Here is a 20,132-nt window from a genome sequence, read left to right as displayed (position 1 = left end):
AAATAGTTCATAAAATGAATGGATGGATATATAAGTAAACACCTATAACATAAGTAAAATATTTGAAAGGCGATACATTAAGGAAACATTGATTGCCTGAGTGATGTTCACATTGCTGCTCTAGCGGTAAACGAAACAGTCATGCTTGGTTTAAAAACTAAGAGTGAACATAATCGCACAAGCCTCTGACAGTGACGCGTAAGAAGTAAAACTCGCTCAAGTCAATCACTGCCCATGCCAAGGGGCGAGGCTTAGGATTTTGGGGCGTGATTTACTAAATGACGTCAATAGGATTGGCCAGATGACGACTGGGCCCCGCCCACGCGGACCGAGGGGGTGGGGAGGGAGCCAGGCTGAGCGGAGCCCACGTGTGACGATCGCGTTCCCGGCTCAGTAATATTCTCTTAGCGGGGCTTCGCTTAGCTTTGCTCTGTCTGTGTGTGTTTTTGTTAGTAACTGCCCATAGTTGTGTTAGATATGGAGGGAGACGGGAGCCAAGCCACCTCTGGAAACCCAAACGACTCTCAGCATGACCCGGGGTAAGCAGCGGGATCGCACTTTAAAAAAATGGATATTTAAAATACATCAGCAATTAAATCTGGGTTAGTTTGACATGCATGCTCTTTCCCGGAACCAGTTTAAGTTTCCCCCTTGTTTGATTTCGTTAGTGGGAAGGGGCCTCCCCGTCCAGCAGCTTGCTTTCTAGCTAGGGTAGCAATAGATCTCGCTCGCTCTCTCGCTCCTCTGTTCCTTTAGCTTTTGTAAGTAGTTACACGTCAAAATGGCCGATCTGACATCTGGTCTCACTTCTATGTTTTCTCCTTCTAGTAAAATGTTTATCGGCGGCCTGAGCTGGCAGACCTCACCAGGTAAGAGAGCGCTTCTCACTCCTTTGATTCTCTTTGTTTTTGAGTTAAAATGTGCCTGGCATTGGGGGTCGTTCTCAGTTATGGTCGAGTGCGGTGTTTTGTGTGTGTGTATGTGTGTGTGTGTATAAGAGCGTGTGTGTGCGCGCAAGGTTATTTTGATTCAGTCATTTAAAGTCCTCTATTCGACCCCTGTGAGCATCGCGGGTTCTTTCAAATGAAACATTACAACTCCAGTGCCTATTTGCTCAATTTTCACCGTCTTCCGCTTTCTCGCTTTGTTTACAGACAGCCTTAGAGACTATTTTAGCAAATTCGGAGAAATTAGAGAATGCATGGTGATGAGAGACCCGACCACAAAACGCTCCAGGTAAGGATGCCGGTATTAAGGGATTAAAGTTGAAGCTTGTTTATAATAGACGGTAAAGGCAGGCATATGTTTCAAGTCCTTCTTTTCTTCCTTCGATTTGTTTACGGGTGATCGGGTTTGACTTTGGCCCGATTGTGTTCATAGCAAGATCTGATGTAACCAGTGCATTCTTTTTCCCGGAGCAGATGCGCACTTGACTGGAATGTTATTGCGGGACGCGCTGCACCCCAGTCTCGTGCTTAGGCCACTTGGGCGGAGGGAGCGCGCGAGTCATGTTTGACAGGTGAAAATACAATGACATGTTGAACTGACAGCGCGCCGGGGATTGTTGTACTGGTTATGAACCTTATATTTACATACTCGCCCCCCCCCCCCATCTCCTTTACTCGCTCGGTTGTCACACTCAGTGTTTGTTTCTTTGTTGTGTTGCAGAGGTTTCGGCTTTGTCACTTTTGCCGACCCGGCCAGTGTAGATAAAGTACTCGCTCAGCCTCATCACGAACTCGACTCCAAGACGGTGAGTTTGTCTCCAGCTGTTATTTCCTATCTATTTCTGTTGTTTGCATTGGCAGGTGGCTCTCCTGCGGATATTTAGCCCACGATGTGATGTTTAAAACGGCAGAATTTCCGAGGCCCTTCGGTTCACACCCCCTTCTAATCCCCTGGTCCGTCCCTGCGTCGGATAGCGGCAGCTTGAAGGGAAGGAGGAGGAGGAGGCAGAGGCTGGTGGCTCTGCCCATCCTCGGAAATAGCAATGTCAAACTGAGGACTTAAGAATGTCGCTTTTTTAACTTGAATGTTACTACTTTGCGCTGAGATTATTTTACCGGCCCGAACTCGGCGCTGTCTCTACGACCTTGGCATGTGACCGAGGTAAAGTACTACCAGGTGACGTTGAACCCCTTTTTATATGAATAATTCATTTTAGACTTTTAAGAGTTTTCTGTAATTTCAGCACAGTTTATTCTGCAATGCTACTGGCTGATGTCTTATTGTAGTGTCAGTCAAGCCGGCCACCTGCGTCATTCCGTCGCCGAGGACTGCGCTACTTAGTGCGCTAGGCTTGAGCAACCTGAGGGCCACGGCCGCCTTGCGACGGGATGGAGCGCAATGACACGGAAAGCAAGTTAACTGTTGATCGCTATTCTTTTTCTTTAATGATGCCACATTCTCGTTCTGATATACTTTTGTACACATTGCACACCTAATGTTGTGCCTGTGTTTATTTTAACACTGAAGTCATTTCAAAGCGGTCATTTGCTGAAGCAGAGGCGACGCATTTTACAAAAAATAAGAAGATAGTGGTAGAAGGGAATAAAGTTATGTAAAAAACATTTAATTAATTAACAGTCTTACATAGAGAAGTGTTTTTTTTATCTTGGTAAACATTTTAGTCATAAATTAAATGTTCTGTTAATAAACTACCCTTCAAAAGATTCCACAGACCTCCAGTCATCCAGTGCTGTTTATACTGCAGATATGTTAAGAAGAAAAAAGGTACGCGCAGCTTTAATATCGAGAAAAATAATCTTTAACTTTCGTTGAATAATGTATTACGTAGAAATATTGTGCGTAAAATCCCTTTTACGTCTGTCTTTTGTGTTTTCTGCCGTTTTAAAATCACACACGTGTTTTCTGCAGTTTAGTCAATTTAAGTTTGTTTTTTGTCTGTCCTGCAATTCTGTTTGTTACTTGTTGGTAAACGCAACTGTCACTGTACATTTGTGGAATGTATAATTTTTTTGCTACTGTGTTTTGTTTTAAATACTTTATTCCAAGTAAAGACAGCTATTTTCTGGGCTGTAGTACTTAACGGTTTAGATGAGCTACTGTCAATGTATAGTTTGTTCAATATGAAGTACTCAGTAATCCAAATATTTGTCATTTTGGAATTTGCCAATGAACCTTTGTATGACAGCAGTTAAAATTAAAATGACAAAATGTTTACACTGTTTCATTTGCCAGTTTTGTTTCAAATATATGAAATTTTAGAGTCATTAGCTTCTTATTTGTTTTATGTGTGCACCCAACTGAATTTAGACTAATTGCTTACAAATGTTGAATTAGATTTTTGTAAGGAGTAAGGGTGAATAATTATGATTTCTTTTTGTAAATGTCACTTTTGAATCTGTAAAGCTGTCATGGTCCAAAATGAGTTACAGACCCTTGTATTGAGGTGTCATGGATTTTTGAAGAAGATTAGGATAGCTGCGGTGAAATACGCTCTGTGATGCTCATGTGTTTGATGATCATTCGAATTGCTTGACTCTGTTTCAACGTTCAATGCAGGAGGCAGATTGGTCGGCTTTTGATGCTGGGCAACGAAGCACTTATTTACAATTTCATTAAAGCTTGGTTTAGGTAATTTTTAAATCAGAAACATAGATTTTAAGTAAAATAGTTACTTATTAGAGCATTGTAGCTGCCAAAAGTCAGTACAATAGAATATTATCTAACTGACTAATTTCTGTTGATGTAGAACTTTTGTTTTTAACCAAGAAATGCAGGAGGTATTTCTTTGCTCTTTTTGCTTGCATCCCCTCATAAAATGGTCATATCCGACACATTAGGTGGCTTACAGTTTTCTTCTTTAAATCATTCTTGAATAAGACTGTACTGTTTGTATGTGCCGTCTTGTTTTGATTTTAGGGTTTTGACACCTTTGGGAAGGCCTTATCAGTCTGACAATGTCATTTCTGTTTTTAGAGATTTAGGGAAAACAGAAACAAAGCAAAAGGAAAATCAGAATATTGATTCCGGCCCTTCCGCGTGTCAGCAGTGCCTTTTCAAAATGTTTTGGTAATGTTGTGAAAAGACCAAGTAAATAATGCTATTTTGCATTACTTGCCATAAAACTTACAAAAAAAATTTTTTTTGAACAAACAGAAATGGATTTTATTTGTCAGAGCGCTTGAAAGAAACTGAAAGTTGGTGCAACAAATCCATGTAAATAATGTGGTGTTTTTCTTGCCAATTAATACTTAATTCATTTTTTATAATCTATTCCTTAATTTCCCCAAAAAAGTTTAATATGATTTTTTTTTCTTGTGATGGTGGATATTTTATTATGGGATGGTGGGCTGGGATTAATGCAGGGATCTGGCTTTATTTTTTTCCAGGTTTGGTTATTGTGATGTGCTTAATTTTTCTTTATTTTGAATAAAGCTTGGAATAAATCAAATCAACCTACATGTCACATTGCAGTATACCTCACAACGCCTAGATTGGTTTTATGATGAAGGTAAAACCTAGTGAAATTTGTCTGTGAGTAATCTGGAAAAAAACCTGTTTCACTTTGTCTTGTTTGGGCATAGTTTGCAAGCCTAAAAAAGTTACACCTCTTGCATTTCTTTATAGTTACAGTTTTAGTTAATGTTTGAAAATACTTCAGTAGCAGTTTGAAAAATACAATTTTTTAAAGTTATTTTTAGTGAGAGTTTTTGTCATGCATTTTAAAATATTGGCATTCTACCTTTGTTTCTCAGACATGAGATTTCACATTTTTAAAGCAATTAGGGATTCAGTACAAGTCTCAAATGTAAACTGCATTGTTAGCAGCAATAATGATTATTTCTCTCTTAAGGATCTTTGGTGTTCTTACAGTTTTGTAAATGACTTGATTTCTAATGCTCAAATTACAATATTAGATAAAGTTTTTGCAACTGTTTCTAGGAATAGCAATGAGCATGAAGAATACATTTTACTTGTTGGTTTCCTTTACTGTATTTATAAGTAGTATTTGATAGGTACAGGTAAAAAGTCTCATAATAGAGAATAGTTTTCCAAGATGTTATAAAATCAACTGATAAAAAAGAAAAAAAAAATCCATATTTTGGTTTATGCACTCCAATCTTTCAGTAGACCTCAAGGAAATGACTGCAGTATAGTTAGGCATCTCTAATGAGGGTCCTTATCTAAGACTAATATTGAGACTTGATGTTAAGAGGCAGCGCTGTGTGTGAAGGATAGCAAGAGCAAATAGAAGAAAGTGCGTCCTCTAGTGAGCCGCTTACATAATTAAGTCTCTATTGTTTATTTAAAATGATATATGGAAGTGCTACTCTTTTAGACTCTATGATAATTTTGTGGGCTTTGTCCATTTGATTAGTTTATCTTACCTTTCAGTAAACGATAAAAGCATATCTGTGCTTATAAGCTGCGTAAATGGTTTTTATTTAATTGTTTAAGCAAACTTGTTCTCTAATTGAAGAAAACGTTAAACTAAAACTTCTAAATAAACAGACTAAAATAACCGCTCAATGGCAGCTCTTGTGTATGTGTGTATGTTGAGAGATACATTATCATTTTTGAAACACAATGCTGCTGTAGGTTCTCTTCTTCAATGGATACCACCACAGGCTTTTTACTTTATGTTCAGCTCACACCCTTTACGTTTTACAGATCTTGCCGTATATTTTGCTTTTCAACTTTATTTGAGGAGAAAGTGTTTATTTTAGCCTTTTATTCTTTTAATGGCATTTTTTCCCTGCAGCCACAAGTGCCCCAAAGATTGGTTAAGACATCAACATAAAACCTTTGCCCACAGGTAGCAAAATCTTTTGAGTGCATTCAAATTAGAAATGAAAGAGTACATTGAGCCGTTTTGAACATTCATTTCCTCTGAGCTTTTTTTTATTTGCAAGAGGTATACGGGATACAAAAGAAAGGAGCACTCATGTGCACTGTATAGCACAGAGAGGGGCATTGTGTTGTTAAAAAAGTTTTTAATGTTGTGCCTCTTCTGAAGAGCTAGAAAAAGACCTAACACTTGGTGTCTATGTTGTAAATTATTCAACGGAAAAGTGTGTTACAACTGTCTTATTTGGAGTAGTGTGGTCTCAAATGAAGACTTCAAGTACACATTGACTTTTAAAAGCTAACCTTACTCGAAGTTGAGCATTATGAAATGGTGTTTTAGGTCCTCTTAAGGGTCTGGACTGGTTTCCGTTGCTCCTTTTTCCTGTTGCACAGGTCTTTAAATGACAGTTGTATGAATATCCATTAAAAGATCTGTTGGAAAAGGCACATGCTTATGCTTTGCTTGAATTCAATGTAATAAACCAGTTTTGGCAGGGGAGGCAAATAAGCAGTTTTTTGTATGCCTCCTTTTAAAGACTATCACTTTTACTTTTAAGCTTTTGTGCAAGCATACTCTTATCTCCAATTTTTTTACAGAAGTTCCAACATATGATTTTATAAAAGATTACTTTGCCGCTATCCTCAGTTGCCCGCCATTTTCAAGTATGAAATGTTTAGTACCTGCTGAGCATAGTAAAATATACGGAGCCCTGTTGGGTGGGGGTATTGATCATATTTAATTTGTTCTCAAGAAAAAGAGGGATGCATTTTAATATTGATCTGCATTTGTCTAAGATGAAACAATACCAGCACAAGTGACCTTGGCCAAATGAAGCAGATAGGATGCTAAGGTACACACATGTAAAGTATGAAGTAACACAGAGCAGATGATAGAAGTCTGTGGTTTCCCTATTACTGACATTGCAGTTTTTTTTTTTTTGCGGGCCGATGTGCTGATGGCCTCTGGCAAAATGCTGAAATGAATAGGGAGCACACCTACTAACCTACAAGCTGAAGAGCATATTTATTGAAAAACAGATTCTCTTAATGGGCTGTTAGGAAGTGCATGCAGAGGTGGGCAGGAACAATAATTTGATTTCATATTGTTGATGAGTAGATTTTAAGTTCTCGTTAGTCTGATGTATTTTGACTTGCACGTTACATTAAAAAAAACAAAAAAAAAAACAACACAGAACAATAATAAATCAGTTGATACATTATTACAGGCTAATTGCATACACTTTCATTAAAAGGATTAAAAAAGAGAAAAATGATGTTGTTTGAACCAGACATACAGCTAATTTTTAGTTGGCTAATTTGATTTTTAATGAATGATTTCAGAGAACTCCTATGTACATTAAGTTGTGTTTGTCCAAGTGGGCAGGGTGTATAGTGCCAAATGGAAAATCAATGCTAACCTCACTTTTTCTGTTTGATTGATCAGATTTTGAAAGCCATTATGTCAAAATGGCAGGCATATAAAATGTATTGCATTAAAATTTGGAAGTATAGAGAGACCGGTAATTTGACTTGTTCTCTTAATTTATTTTTTCTCACTTTTTGAGTCTCTTAAACAATGAACTAATTGCTGGTATCCATGTCTGAGAAACAAGGGTGAATTAGATTGTTATTTGTTCTCAGTTTGTCATTAGTTTACAATTTTAATGAAATTTCCTTTTCATTTTTGGTTTCTTCTATTTCTCCAAATGCTATTCTTTGGCAGATTGATCCTAAAGTTGCCTTTCCTAGAAGAGCACAACCTAAGGTAAATTTTTTTTTTCTTCATTTGGTTAATTTAAATGGCCTTAAGCAAACTGGAAATATTATGAATTAGATGCGAGTTTTTCTTTTTTGTTTTCTTTCTGTAAATCTGCATTTTCATTGTTGTCCTGTTTGACGTAAAGGCTATATACTAGTGAACATTAGTTTAATTTTTCAGAAGTGAAGATTTTATTTGGCTGTCATTAGGTGCAAATCATTTTTGAATTATGCAACTTAAATTATTGGCTGTGGAAAAAAGATACAGGGTGTAGGGTTTAGTTGGTAATAAAATGCAGTTTTATCATTCGTTTTTCTGTATGCAGATATTTTGTTACCATTCAGATTGGGAGTTGTCTCTGAGTGCTTTTAAAGACTGAACACATGGTATCTTAAGAGTATCAGCATATGGTTGTGAAGCCACAAGAGATCCACTATACTGTCAAATGCTGCTGTTTCTTAATGCTGCAGTTTAACCATTTTATTGCCTCAGCAACCTTCAATTGTTGGTTATTTACCTTTAAATATGGAGTGGTGGTCCTTGAAATGACCTGCTCCGTTGGTGTTTTGGAGGAGTTTGGCTCTGTTTGTTTAGAATAATGTACTTCAAGGTGTGTGGACGCATTGCAGTTCCTGAAATAATGGGTGTGTTGTTCAGAATGAATACTACAAGTATCACACAACGGAAGTTGCTTGCTTAATTCTGTATAACAACTTTTTCAGTTTTTTTTTCAGTTTATCTATTTGCTAGTTTTGTTTTTTTTTTTTTTACTGCTAGTGAGGAGCTGATATTCAAGGCAACTGCAATATTTAAACAGATTGAAGGTTTAAATGGGGAAACAGTCTTTAAAATTAATTGCAGCAATTTTTTGACATTTTAGTTTCTTTGGGGGTAATATGTTTGCCTCAGAACTTTTAAATGAAATTTAAGCATTCAGATAAATGTTTGAAAAGCAATTAATGTTTGCTTTTAATTTGTTTTTTTCCTTTTTCCAGTGGTATAATTATGTGTGTGCTGTTGACATAGTTTCTGGTCATTATGAATGACGTCATGATTTGTCTCATATAATTACACTTTAAATATTGTTATTAAGAAAAAAAAGTCCATTTTAAGTTTAGATATTTATAGTAGAAGAATCGTTTTATTATGTGATATTAATGATTGAGACAGTTGGTCTTTGATGCATACATAACACAGTAACTCTTCATTTAAGATCCAGGTTTTTGGCTGTAAAACACTCTGCTTTTGTTATTCATATTCTTTTTATGTGTCTTCAGTATGGATATATGGGTGTTTTTATGTTGAGAGTATTGGGGTGTGTGTTCTCTGAATATTCAGTGATCTTGCCTGTGTGTTTTAACATTACACTAATGAATGTATATTATTTCTATTTGTGTGACAAACTGTTTTTCCTCTGTTTCTTCTCTTGTGCCAATATGTTTGTATGCTCAGTGTCTGCATATGTGGTGATCTTGCTGCAGATCCTGAAAATGATTTAATCAATGAGCAAAAACTTTTGAATGAATACAGGAGCTTCTGTTGCTGTAGCTTCATAGTGCAAAATTTATTATCATTCCTACAGATATGTTCATATTTGAGCATGTAATTGCTGTGCAAAAATTACAACAAAAGTCATTGATTGGATTTTTAGTTTTATTTGTCCACTTGTTGAAATAGGCTATAATAATGATAGCTCTACTTATTTAAATGATTCTAAATTATTTTGACGACATTGGATCATCTGTCTTCAGTATTACAAATATACCTGGTTCACATTCTCATGACCAATGAGCTAAAATGATTATTTTATATTGCATGTTTGTGAAGCTAATTTAATCCACTTTTAAATGTCACATTTCTTTAGCTAAAAAAACAAATACATTAAATATTGAATTTATTCTTGTTAAAAATGATGATAGTACTAAATGTTTGTTCTTTGTGAAGTTTTTTGTTAACTGACTATTAGCACAGTGTACATTAGCCTGCCATGACAGTCTTAACTTTACTTTTTCTGCTTTCAGTTCACTTGTAATAAAACTGAATGTATTTCTTTGTACTCCTTCTTAATATGCCTGTTAGAAATGATGCATATGCAAGACTCTGATGCATGCCTGTATTAACAGACCCACTTGAATTTTATTTAGTAGAAATGTAGCCCTAAACTGAATATATCAGTTTTGGACTTACCTTATAGCAGCACTTTAAACATACATTTTGATTGTTTTTTTTTTTTATTCCATCGTTTTATTATGACTGGTCTTTTTGGGAATTAGTACTTGAGTATATGTATATGTATGTGTGTGTGTGAGTATCCATTGTGACCTTTAGGGGTCACTTTCGAGCTAACCCCATCCCAACATGATACTAGTGAGGCCCATGTAGATGGAAAAAGTGAAGTTTATTCATTAAACTAAACAATGCAGGGTAATAAAATACAATACAGCATACAAAAAGTGCCACTCTTGACCTACCTAAACAGATGTAATCACCAATTAAAGCTTCACTTACCTTCTGCTCTCCTCTAGTCACTCTCGTTTCTCTGCCCCTCTGGCAGTCAAGCCCATTCTGAACTCCAGGCTTGGTATGAGACGAGGAGATCTTTAAGTCCAAGTTGTGAAATACTTCCAGGTTAACTCGGACGTAATTTCTGGCATTGCTTTTGGACTTTGTGAAAATACTGTAGATGTCTCTCCAGAGCTCACTCTGGCAACCGCAAGTATCCCTCCAAGCATACTGGTTTACCCAAAGTTGTGCCACCCTGCAGGTGTCTAGAACATGGACCGTGGAAAGCGCGTACTGTTTCATTGCTCCTGGACTCTATGTTAATTACAGGAGACATTACCAGTGTTCAGATTCTATAATGATATAAAGATAACTCAAAGTTCCCTCATTCAAAGTTAATTTAAAGTTGCAGCAAATCACAACACTGTACTGGTATCAAAGCCTCAAATTATAACTTCCTCATTAGTAACAAGAGGCAGTAAAAGATACTAACACCATGCTTGGTAATTTTCTTTCGACCATAATCTGAGCAGCAGAAACTTGGCAAGAGCTAAAAAACGTCTCTTCATTCTGTTTCATTGTGTCTTTGCTCTATCGCACTTCATAACAATATGTAGGTGTAGCACAGTGTTGTATTTTAAAAAAAAATGAAGGCTGTGCTTTGATTAAAAAAAAAAAAAAAGTCACGTCATTTTAGATTTATTGTTATGTGTAAACATTTTCGCATTAAATTCCTGTTTGCACACTTCTCAAACACGAAGCACTACCACTGTCCTTTTACTGTAGCACAAACCTCACTCCATAGGTTATATAAAATATAGCATTACTAATTATAATGCTTAGTGATGAGCAAACCAGCAGAGTTTCCTTTCAAATTCAGATTTGCAAACCTGATATGATTTGTTTTATTGTGCTAGCTGGTTACTAGTAATGGACAAAAAAGAGGGTTGGGCCCCCCGGTTCTATGGTCTTTGGTCTCCTGCTGTTCACAGTTATAAGGACAGACTCCTCTCTCGCTCCCTTACTCTTTACAGTGTAAGACGGTTATTCCAGGGAAGACTTTGAGCTTGCTCAACTATGGCATATCTACCAGGACAGGTAGGCTTGGGTGTCCCTGCCCGAACTCTATCTTAACACTTGACAGTTTCAACTCTGACCTTACTTTCATATTGTGTATTTAATGTTTAAACAGTGTTTGTGGTTTTATTGGACAAATAATAACGATTCAGTACTATCAGCGCTTCATTCAGTGTAGTAGTTAATAACCTTGAAAATCTTGCTAGCCTGTGAGCTGCATTGACTTTTATGTATTGGGCTCCTTATTAAAACATTTGAATCTGCATATAAAGTGCTTCATTCCTCCAGGCTTAATAAAACTGCATGTTAAGGTAAACAAAGTCTAACCGCTTTAGCTGCACATGCAGAAGTATCATACCCTGAACCGAACTTGGTTTTACTTTATTTGTTATGATATATGAGAAATAAGGTAACATTGAACATTATTCAGACTGACGCTTTAGGTTTTACAGTCAAATGAAATATGTTTGCTTTGTAATTAAATAAAGTAAAGAAGGCAAACAGACCAAAATCTGTCATAATGTAAATAACGATATTTTTAGTGGTATTTATTTTGCTGTAAATTTCTTTTTTGTTTTCTTTTTGTGTTTTGGCCATGTTTAATTTTGGACATGACAGCATATTTATAAAAATAACATAGCTAAACGTTTTAATGCCATATTTGTAACCTATATTGAGCACATATTCTCCTGTTTATAGCTTAATGTCAGTGTAAAAAAGTGCACACAAATGAATAAAATCACTGAATATATAAAACTTCCCGTGCAGCCTCTTTTAAGCTGTGTTTTCAATAGCAGCAAATGAGACTATATTTCAATAATTCTAAGTCTTCAATAAGAATCTGCTAAGTAAATTACATTAACTTAACAAAGTAATATGGCAAATTTTTAAAGTTAAACAAAACAATGCAAAGACCTGTGGTGGTACCTATTGTGACAGTTATTGTATCTTGTTAGTTGTTAAATTTAATTTAATTTGCAGTTAACCAAGGAAAGCAAACTGTGCAACTAAAACTTGCCATTATGGCTCATCTCTGTATTTTGAAAGGCACCTTATGTGTTAAGCCACAATTACTTCAACGTTGTGGTAAGAAAATTAGGATAAACCAGCTTTTGTTTTGCATATCTTATAAACAGTCTTGTTCTTGTGAAGTCACAGTGAGTTTGTTTTGTGTACCACTGGACACATTATCATGATGAGTTTTCTATAGTTTAACTTCAGCTTTTATTTATTATAGCGTACTGTTGTACTAGGATATTATATGGTGTTAGCCATTATGGATGTAGTGAGAAGTTAAGCAAAATGACACCTTTTATTGGCTAACTAAAAAGATTACAATATGTAAGCTTTTGAGGCAACTCCGGCCCCTTCTTCAGGCAAGACATCTTGCCTGAAGAAGGGGCCTGAGTTGCCTCAAAAGCTTGCATATTGTAATCTTATAGCGTACTATTACATTTCATGACAAAACATCACTGAGTAGAATGCATAAATGTACCCAACAGCAATTTGGCTTCATTCTTCCAAAGTGGTGTTGAGCTGATTTACGTCAAAATATGGCAGGCAAACTAAGCATGGTTGTCATCTTATGATTAAATACTAGGTTTAATTGAGACACCATTACTTTAGGTTTTTGAACACCTGTTAATACATGTTAGTATCTGGTTATTCTTCCTCATCTATATTTATTGTAAATTCATTACATGTTGGACTCGGTTTCTGATTAACTCTGTCAGTTAATAATTTATTTTTGTATGGCACTTATAGTGCTGTATTAATTTTGAAACCTGTATCCATACATTTTCTGAGCCTAGTAAAAATTAAGGCCTTATTATGCAGAAACAAACCATAAACAAGACACCATTCTGTGGCAAGGCACACTCTCTCCCACACGCACATTCACTCATACTGGAACAGTTAGAGTTGCCATTTAAACTGCAAACGGGCAAATATTTGGGATTTTTAAGGAAATCCAGAGTATCTGATGAAAAACCCATACAGACACATGGAGGAAGATCAAATTCTACAGGCAGTGCCTGGATCAGGACTCGGAGTCAGGCCTCTTGTGTTGTGAGGGTACAAGCTAACCACTGTATCACAATGTTACAACCCCTTGTTACAAATATAGTTATGTTGAAATAAAACACAAAAATTCTTGCAATATATACATAGAAATACACATAAATGTAAAATGTACTTGGTAATCAATGTAAATATTTGTCATTAAAGTATGCCTACCTCACAAGGAGTAGTCCATCCCACCATCCCTTTCATGGACGCTCTTACGCATTACAGCATATAAAGAATAAAAATGTGTAAACATACCTTCCTAAAATGAGGAAACAAAATTTAAACAGAAAAACTTCACAATTTATAGATGGAGAACTTAACTACTTTTCCTATTGCTGTCCATTCAGTTTCAGAATTTTTTGCAAGAAGGCATATATATATATATATATATATGTATATCTATTTTGTTCCCTGAGTGTATGCTTAAATGGGAGAAGGCCTGAAAGCGTACTTCATTTATCTGATTGCTTCTCACATATCCCAAAAACATGTAGAAAAAGACGCCGTATGGTCAGGTGTGAGTAAATATGGGTGGAGTGCAAGTGTGCCTTGTGACATACTGGGAGCCCATCTAGGTTGATGTACCCACATTGCATTCAGTTTGCTGGGATGGGCTCAAGCTCACTATGACCTTGAATTGATTAAGCCGATCTAGAAATTAATGAATGTATGTGTTATTTACAAAAGCTTGTGATTGTCAACAGCTGTCTTGTATTGCTTATAAACAGTTGTCCTTAAAAAGGAAATTCAGTTTGCACCAATTCAAGCTATAAGCCTATATTTGTGTTCTCCTTGTATTAAGGTGGAAAATTAATGATCATTTTCAAATAATTGTAAACTTGCACTAACAAACGATGGAAAGCCAGATAACAAAATGCCTCATAGTTCTGTGTTGTTAAACTGCGACTGAAGCATCGCTACAATTTTGAATGGGGACGAAGCTTGTCCTGGCTGCATGAAGTTCAAAACGGGAACCAACCCTGGACATGTTACTTGGAGTTCACATATGGCCCACTACATATGGCTCTGCGTTTTGGGCAGAAAACTGGAGTACAGTACCAGAGGAAGAATCACCAAAGAATCGGGGTGAATGTGCAGATACTAAACAGTGCCGGTGCTGTATTTCTGAACCCAGGATTATGAAACTGTGAAGCAGAACCGCTAACCACTGCTCTACTACACAACCTGACCTTCCCAATATGGTCAGTTTTTTTTTTTCTGTACTTGCTGAGTTTAATATTGAACTGTAGCTTTGTCCCTGCATTTACTGCTCTAAGAGTTTTTTGTGTGGTTTTGGTGATGCTACTTTTCTTTCCAGGTGGCTTTAGATATCTGATAAGCCAGCATATGAAGTTAGGGAGACAAAAAGTTTACTTGGACTTTATTTTTTTCTATTTAATTAATAAATAAGCAGTTATTTTTTTATATTCTAGAGATCATTGTCCCCTGAAGAATGGACAGGACACAAATACACTTTTAACTGAATGACTTGTATAGCTGAAGCTTGATCTGCTTCTTGGTCTTTACACTGTAATACTGCAGTGTTTTTTGTTGGTTTGTATTGAAAATCACAAACAGTTTTAAGATTTCCTCTTCTTTATACTAAACTATGTATAAGGGTTGTATTTATTAGGTTTCTCTTTTTCCACCCTCAACCAGTTATTGTATTATTATAACTGATAATGCAAAATTAATGCTGTTTAAAAGCAGTGCTGTCTACTTCAGCTGGAAAGTCTATGCAGGGGAAAGAAATAAAGAAGACCAGTGAGCCTGTTGTTTTATATGGAGTTCTGATTTAATTTCTCCATTCTTTGTTGAAATTTTGCTTTTTATTTTTTTTTGTAACAATGGCAGGAGCTGTGTGTAGGCAGAGAAGGGAGCAAAGGGCTCCAGGAGCTAACTTAGCAGAAACAGATACTGAGGAACGCTAATGAGGTGACCAGACAGGCATAGGGAAATCAGGGCTTCAGCACATGGAGATCACTAACAAACCCTTCCCAGGGATTTCAGAGCAAGGCAAGGGAGGTGATGTAATCTCTTCCAAACCTCCTTTTACCAATCAATAGCCTCCAGTCGCCTGCTGCTCTGCATGTCGGCTGTTGATGAGACTCGTCCTTGCTTAGGCTGCAATAACACATGAGAAATGGTTTTGATGGCTTTCCTCTGGCTAAATAAATAAAGGAATTGATTGTTTTTCCTGTGATGCTTGTTGGTGAAAAATGTCTGTTCTACAGTCGGTCCATCGTGGTAATTCAAGGTGGCAGTCTTTTTTTTTTTTTTTTTTTCCTCCTTTCTTTTATGATGTGGCATCATTTATTTTTATTTTATTTAATCGGTATGACCTTTCGTATAAAAAAAATATAATGCAGAGCACAGTTGAACGGTATTAAGTATAGTTATAAGTATTGTATCCACTGTGCTGTTAGAGAAAACATTTTAGCAATATTCACTGTAATGGAAAGTAGACACTGTTTGAAATGTTTTACATTATAAGAAGAAATATACTTCTGTTTAAGGGTATTTTTGCTAACCCTATTGTTAATCAGTTCCTAAGAGTTTAGGTTAGTTTATGGTGTTATAAAAGACAAAGCAGCATTTAAATTAATAAGAGGAAAAACATTCATTAAAAGTGTGACAATTCTCTGGGCAGCATGTGTAAATTGTTACATTTTTTTTTATACCCTACCTGTTATTTTGTTGGAGTTCCGTCTTTTACATTTAATTAAATCTTAATCTGTGTTGTAGGTTTATAGCCTGTTTAATGCTTATTTGCAATTTATTAACTCTTGGTCTTTTGACCTTGCTACATCAGGGTGTATTTTAAGATGCTAGAGATTTGATATAAAGGAATATGTTATTGCAAAATGTGTATTAAATGGAAGCTATGTGTGTAGTACTATTTTATGGCCTCCTGATATGCTCTTTGCACCTATGTAATTTTTCATTTTCTTAAATTTCTGATGCACTTGCCACAAAAGTTGGTTAAGGAAATTTTATTTGTTATTCCTTTTTTTTAATTTTTTCAGAGTTTCTAACATGTTCATTCCTTGGGTAAAAGAAATGTCTGAGACATTTTTAAATATATTTAGATTATGGACATTTAAATACGGTTATTGTTTAATTATTTAATCTAGTTTGTTTTCAATCAAAAACCCATGCACCGCATGTTTCTGCAATATAATAGTTTATTATATGTGATCAGTTGTATATATTCTTTGTGTTAATGTGTAAATGTCTGCTTGTACTTTTCCCTGCTACACAGATATTTAATAAAATTAATCAAGTTATGACTTACAATGGGTGGCATGGTGGCGCAGTGGTAGCGCTGCTGCCTCGCAGTTAGGAGACCTGGGTTCGCTTCCCGGGTCCACCCTGCGTGGAGTTTGCATGTTCTCCCCGTGTTCGGATTAACGGGTTAGGAAATGGATGGATGGATGGATGACTTACAATTATAATTTGTTTTTGGTACTAAAACTTTCTTAACCTCTTGTTTTTAATGTTATTTAATGAAATAGCTGCTATAATAAAATAAAGTCTCATAAATGATTTGCTTCAGATAAATGTGGATTGTGATATGTGCTCTTGTTTGCTTGTTGATGGTTCCTAGAGTGTGACAAACTTAAAAGCTCATTGTCTCTATTAAGGCTATTTCAGTGCCAAGTATTTCACAAACAAAAGGGAAGTTCAGCTTACTAATCTTTTCACAAACCTAAGAGAAATACATTTTTCTCTTTGTTTATCTATTTTCCTCTAATAAGTAAAAATCTATTCTGTGGTTGATTTAAATCTAGTAAGTTCAGAAACTCACCTGTACTCTGTTCCTGTAAATTGCATTCTCTTCCTTGCAAATCTTTATAATAAGTGCTAAGTAAGCTGAGTAATGCTGAAAGTTGGAGATGTGGAGTAGCTGTGGCTTCCATAGACATATATAGATAGACGCCACATTCACTGTGTTGCCCAGTCGACACGATATGTCAGCGCGTATGCCATATTGCCAGTGGCAAAAGTGCCATTTAAACTAATGGAGGTAAACGTGGAAACCGGGTTTTCTGATGAAGAAACAATAACGTTTAAAACAGTATCGTTTACATACAACAGATTTTGGCGAATTGTTTAAATGCAACTATTTATATCCATTTATACACTAATAATGACAATTATTAAATAATAATAATTATTATTATTAAATAATTCCTCCCATATAAGTAACATTTCTCGGACTGCCTTCTTCCATCTCCGAAACATTTCTAGACTTTGTCCTGTGCTTATGCAACACAGTACTGAAGTATTGGTTAATGCTCTAGTCACTTCACATATATATTACTGTAATGCTATTCTATCTGGCATCCCACAAAAACTTATCCATCACTTATAACTTGTTCAAAATTCTGCTGCAAGGATAATAACTTGCTGTTCTAAATCCACTGAACATATTACACCTATTCTCTCTCAACTTCACTGGCTCCCTGTTAACTACAGAATACAATACAAAATACTGGTCTTAACATTTAAAGCTCTCCACAACCTCACTGATCTCCTCCAGACTTACACTCCTCTCACTCACTCAGATCCTCATCTGCAGCTCTACTTTTTGTACCCCACATCAAACTCTGTTCTATGGGAGCTCGAGCGTCTCTCATAGTGCTCCTCAACTTGGGCATTCTCTTCCCTCTCATATACATCAGCTCGATTCAATAACACATTTTAAAACCACCCTCAAAAATTACCTTTTCAAACTGGTATACCAATTGTGAATTTTGCTGTTACTGCCAGTTATCTTTGTTTGTCTTTCTTTTAACAGAGAAATGATACACTCAATGACAAAAATAAACAATTTTATTGTATACAAATTGGCTTAATAATTTCTGAAAACATTTCACTCATTCCTCTCTCTCTCACACACACACACACACACACACACACACACACACAATGTGGTTACTTAAATATATACAGGATAGGATCTAAAATCCTTGAAACAGAACTCTCTTGCATAGCTTTTTCCGTGTATTGCCACTCTGTAATTTGAGAGTATTCAGTCTGGCAATATGGTGCAGCCTTAGTTTGTGGAAGACAGACACAACTAAAGACATGAGTATAAAATGATGGTTGTCAATTTCAAACTGTGTTTCCTCAATGTGCTCCTTGAGAAAAAACACATCATCTGAACCAATCTCAGCCCGAACAAACTGATTGATCAAAGATACACTGACAGCTTGCCCTAATGTCGACTGTCAGATGACACGCTCGGCTATTTTGACCACCTTGACCGTACCCTCAGAAGGAATCATCAAACCTTCTTTGTTTTTTAATTTGAGCAAGTGTTAGCTTTGATCATATGATGCCGGTACAGCATCTGTTACCAAACTAGTACCGCACACATCACAGGACAGCTTTCTCAAAATCCCATTTAAGGGCTACCTCCCACTGGTTTCTGAGGTGGATTTCTTTGGGGAAACTTTCAAAGTTTGAGAAATGTTAACAGCTAACAACAATCTACATAGTGACTAAATGCGTTTAGCCAAAACGTTGTTTGGAGGCTCACTTGAGCACATAAATGCATAGCTTTGCTATCTTAGCCTGGCGTAGCTAAAGTTAAGATTATAAAATGGGATTTTCTAATGGCCAAATATAACCAAAACAATTGTTCAGCTTTACCTATGAAATGTAATCCCTGTGATCTGGTTTGGAGCGTACAGCGGTTTGTACAATCCCAAGCAGCACATGCGTGAGGCATCTCTATCCATTACTTCACTCCACAGCAGTGCCACTCCCAATATGGCAGCGACGTTGATGTACGATGCTGCTGGTCATGAGGCGTCTAGTAATTCTATGTCTATGGTGGCTTCCAGTTCAACAAATCAGAAGTGGGCTGCTAACCAATCATAGTGTCGGGGAGGATTTAAAAAAATCCCACAGACATCCACACAATCAACCAAATTCATCGTTGAGCTATTAATACAATACTGAGATGAGCCCCCACCTGTTCACATGAGGCTTTCGCTTGTCCCTACTAACCTTTTTTTATTTTTATTCTGATGTTAATTGAGGATTTCCTAAAAGAGCACCTTTTACTTTTAAGCCATTTTTAACTGTTTCCACAATTTCATACTACAGTCCATGGCTACACATCATAACATTAGATATACTGGAAATGAGAAGTAACACATTTTGTGGCCCATTTTTGCATTTATATGCTTATACACACTCTACTGTATATAATATATATATGAGAGAGAGAGAGAGAGAGATTATATATGTATATATATATTATTATATATGCGTGTATGTATATGTGTATATATATATACAGTATATATATATATATATATATATATATATATATATATATATATATATATAATATATATATAATATATAAATTATAGTGTATATGTGTAACATTTTAGTTTTGTATTTCCTTGTATGTGCAACTATATACGTACTGTATATACAGTGTGCTCATATATATATAATATATATGTGTGTGTGTGTATGTGAATTTAATTTTCTATACCTAAATTGGCCCTGTGATGGTCCAGGACTGATTTTTGCCGTGCGTTTAATGTTACTTTAATAGAGACTGGCTCCCTGAAAACCTGAAATGAATTAAGACGGTTTGATAATATTATGTTAATTCTTCAAAATGGAAAAACTAGCTCATTCTTAGTAGTTAGTTTTAACAGTTTCATGTACCTTTTATGTCTTGGCTATAATGCTATCTATGCTGTACCCTTGATTTATATTTAAGTCTGTGTTTGCTTATTTTGTTAAATGTAATTTTATTTACCATGTGGTACTTTATCATTAATATAAATATTCCTGGATTTCTATTTGTGCAACCTATAAAAAAGGTAGACAGCAAAACATATACAGTATGAAATGTGCCTTATTAATACATCATCACTAATCT

The 20,132-nt window shown here is 35.8% G+C and overlaps 1 protein-coding gene across 10 annotated transcripts in view; it reads left to right on the top strand.

Annotated features, from left to right (window-relative positions):
- The first annotated feature begins 322 nt into the window (after positions 1–322).
- The window catches only part of msi2b (musashi RNA-binding protein 2b), a 632,499-nt gene continuing 612,689 nt past the window's right edge, over positions 323–20,132 (top strand). For all 10 annotated transcript variants that reach the window (XM_051931155.1, XM_051931152.1, XM_051931154.1 and 7 more), the window contains exons 1-5: positions 323–539; positions 829–869; positions 1,155–1,236; positions 1,669–1,753; positions 7,538–7,579. In XM_051931155.1, coding sequence (XP_051787115.1) covers positions 478–539; positions 829–869; positions 1,155–1,236; positions 1,669–1,753; positions 7,538–7,579 — 312 coding nt within the window. In that variant the 5' untranslated portion in view covers positions 323–477. The remainder of the gene's footprint in view (positions 540–828; positions 870–1,154; positions 1,237–1,668; positions 1,754–7,537; positions 7,580–20,132) is intronic.

This window comes from Erpetoichthys calabaricus, chromosome 8 (assembly GCF_900747795.2).
Source record: "Erpetoichthys calabaricus chromosome 8, fErpCal1.3, whole genome shotgun sequence".
Taxonomy (NCBI): Eukaryota; Metazoa; Chordata; class Cladistia; order Polypteriformes; family Polypteridae; genus Erpetoichthys; species Erpetoichthys calabaricus.
This window is presented reverse-complemented; position numbering and strand designations above follow the sequence as displayed.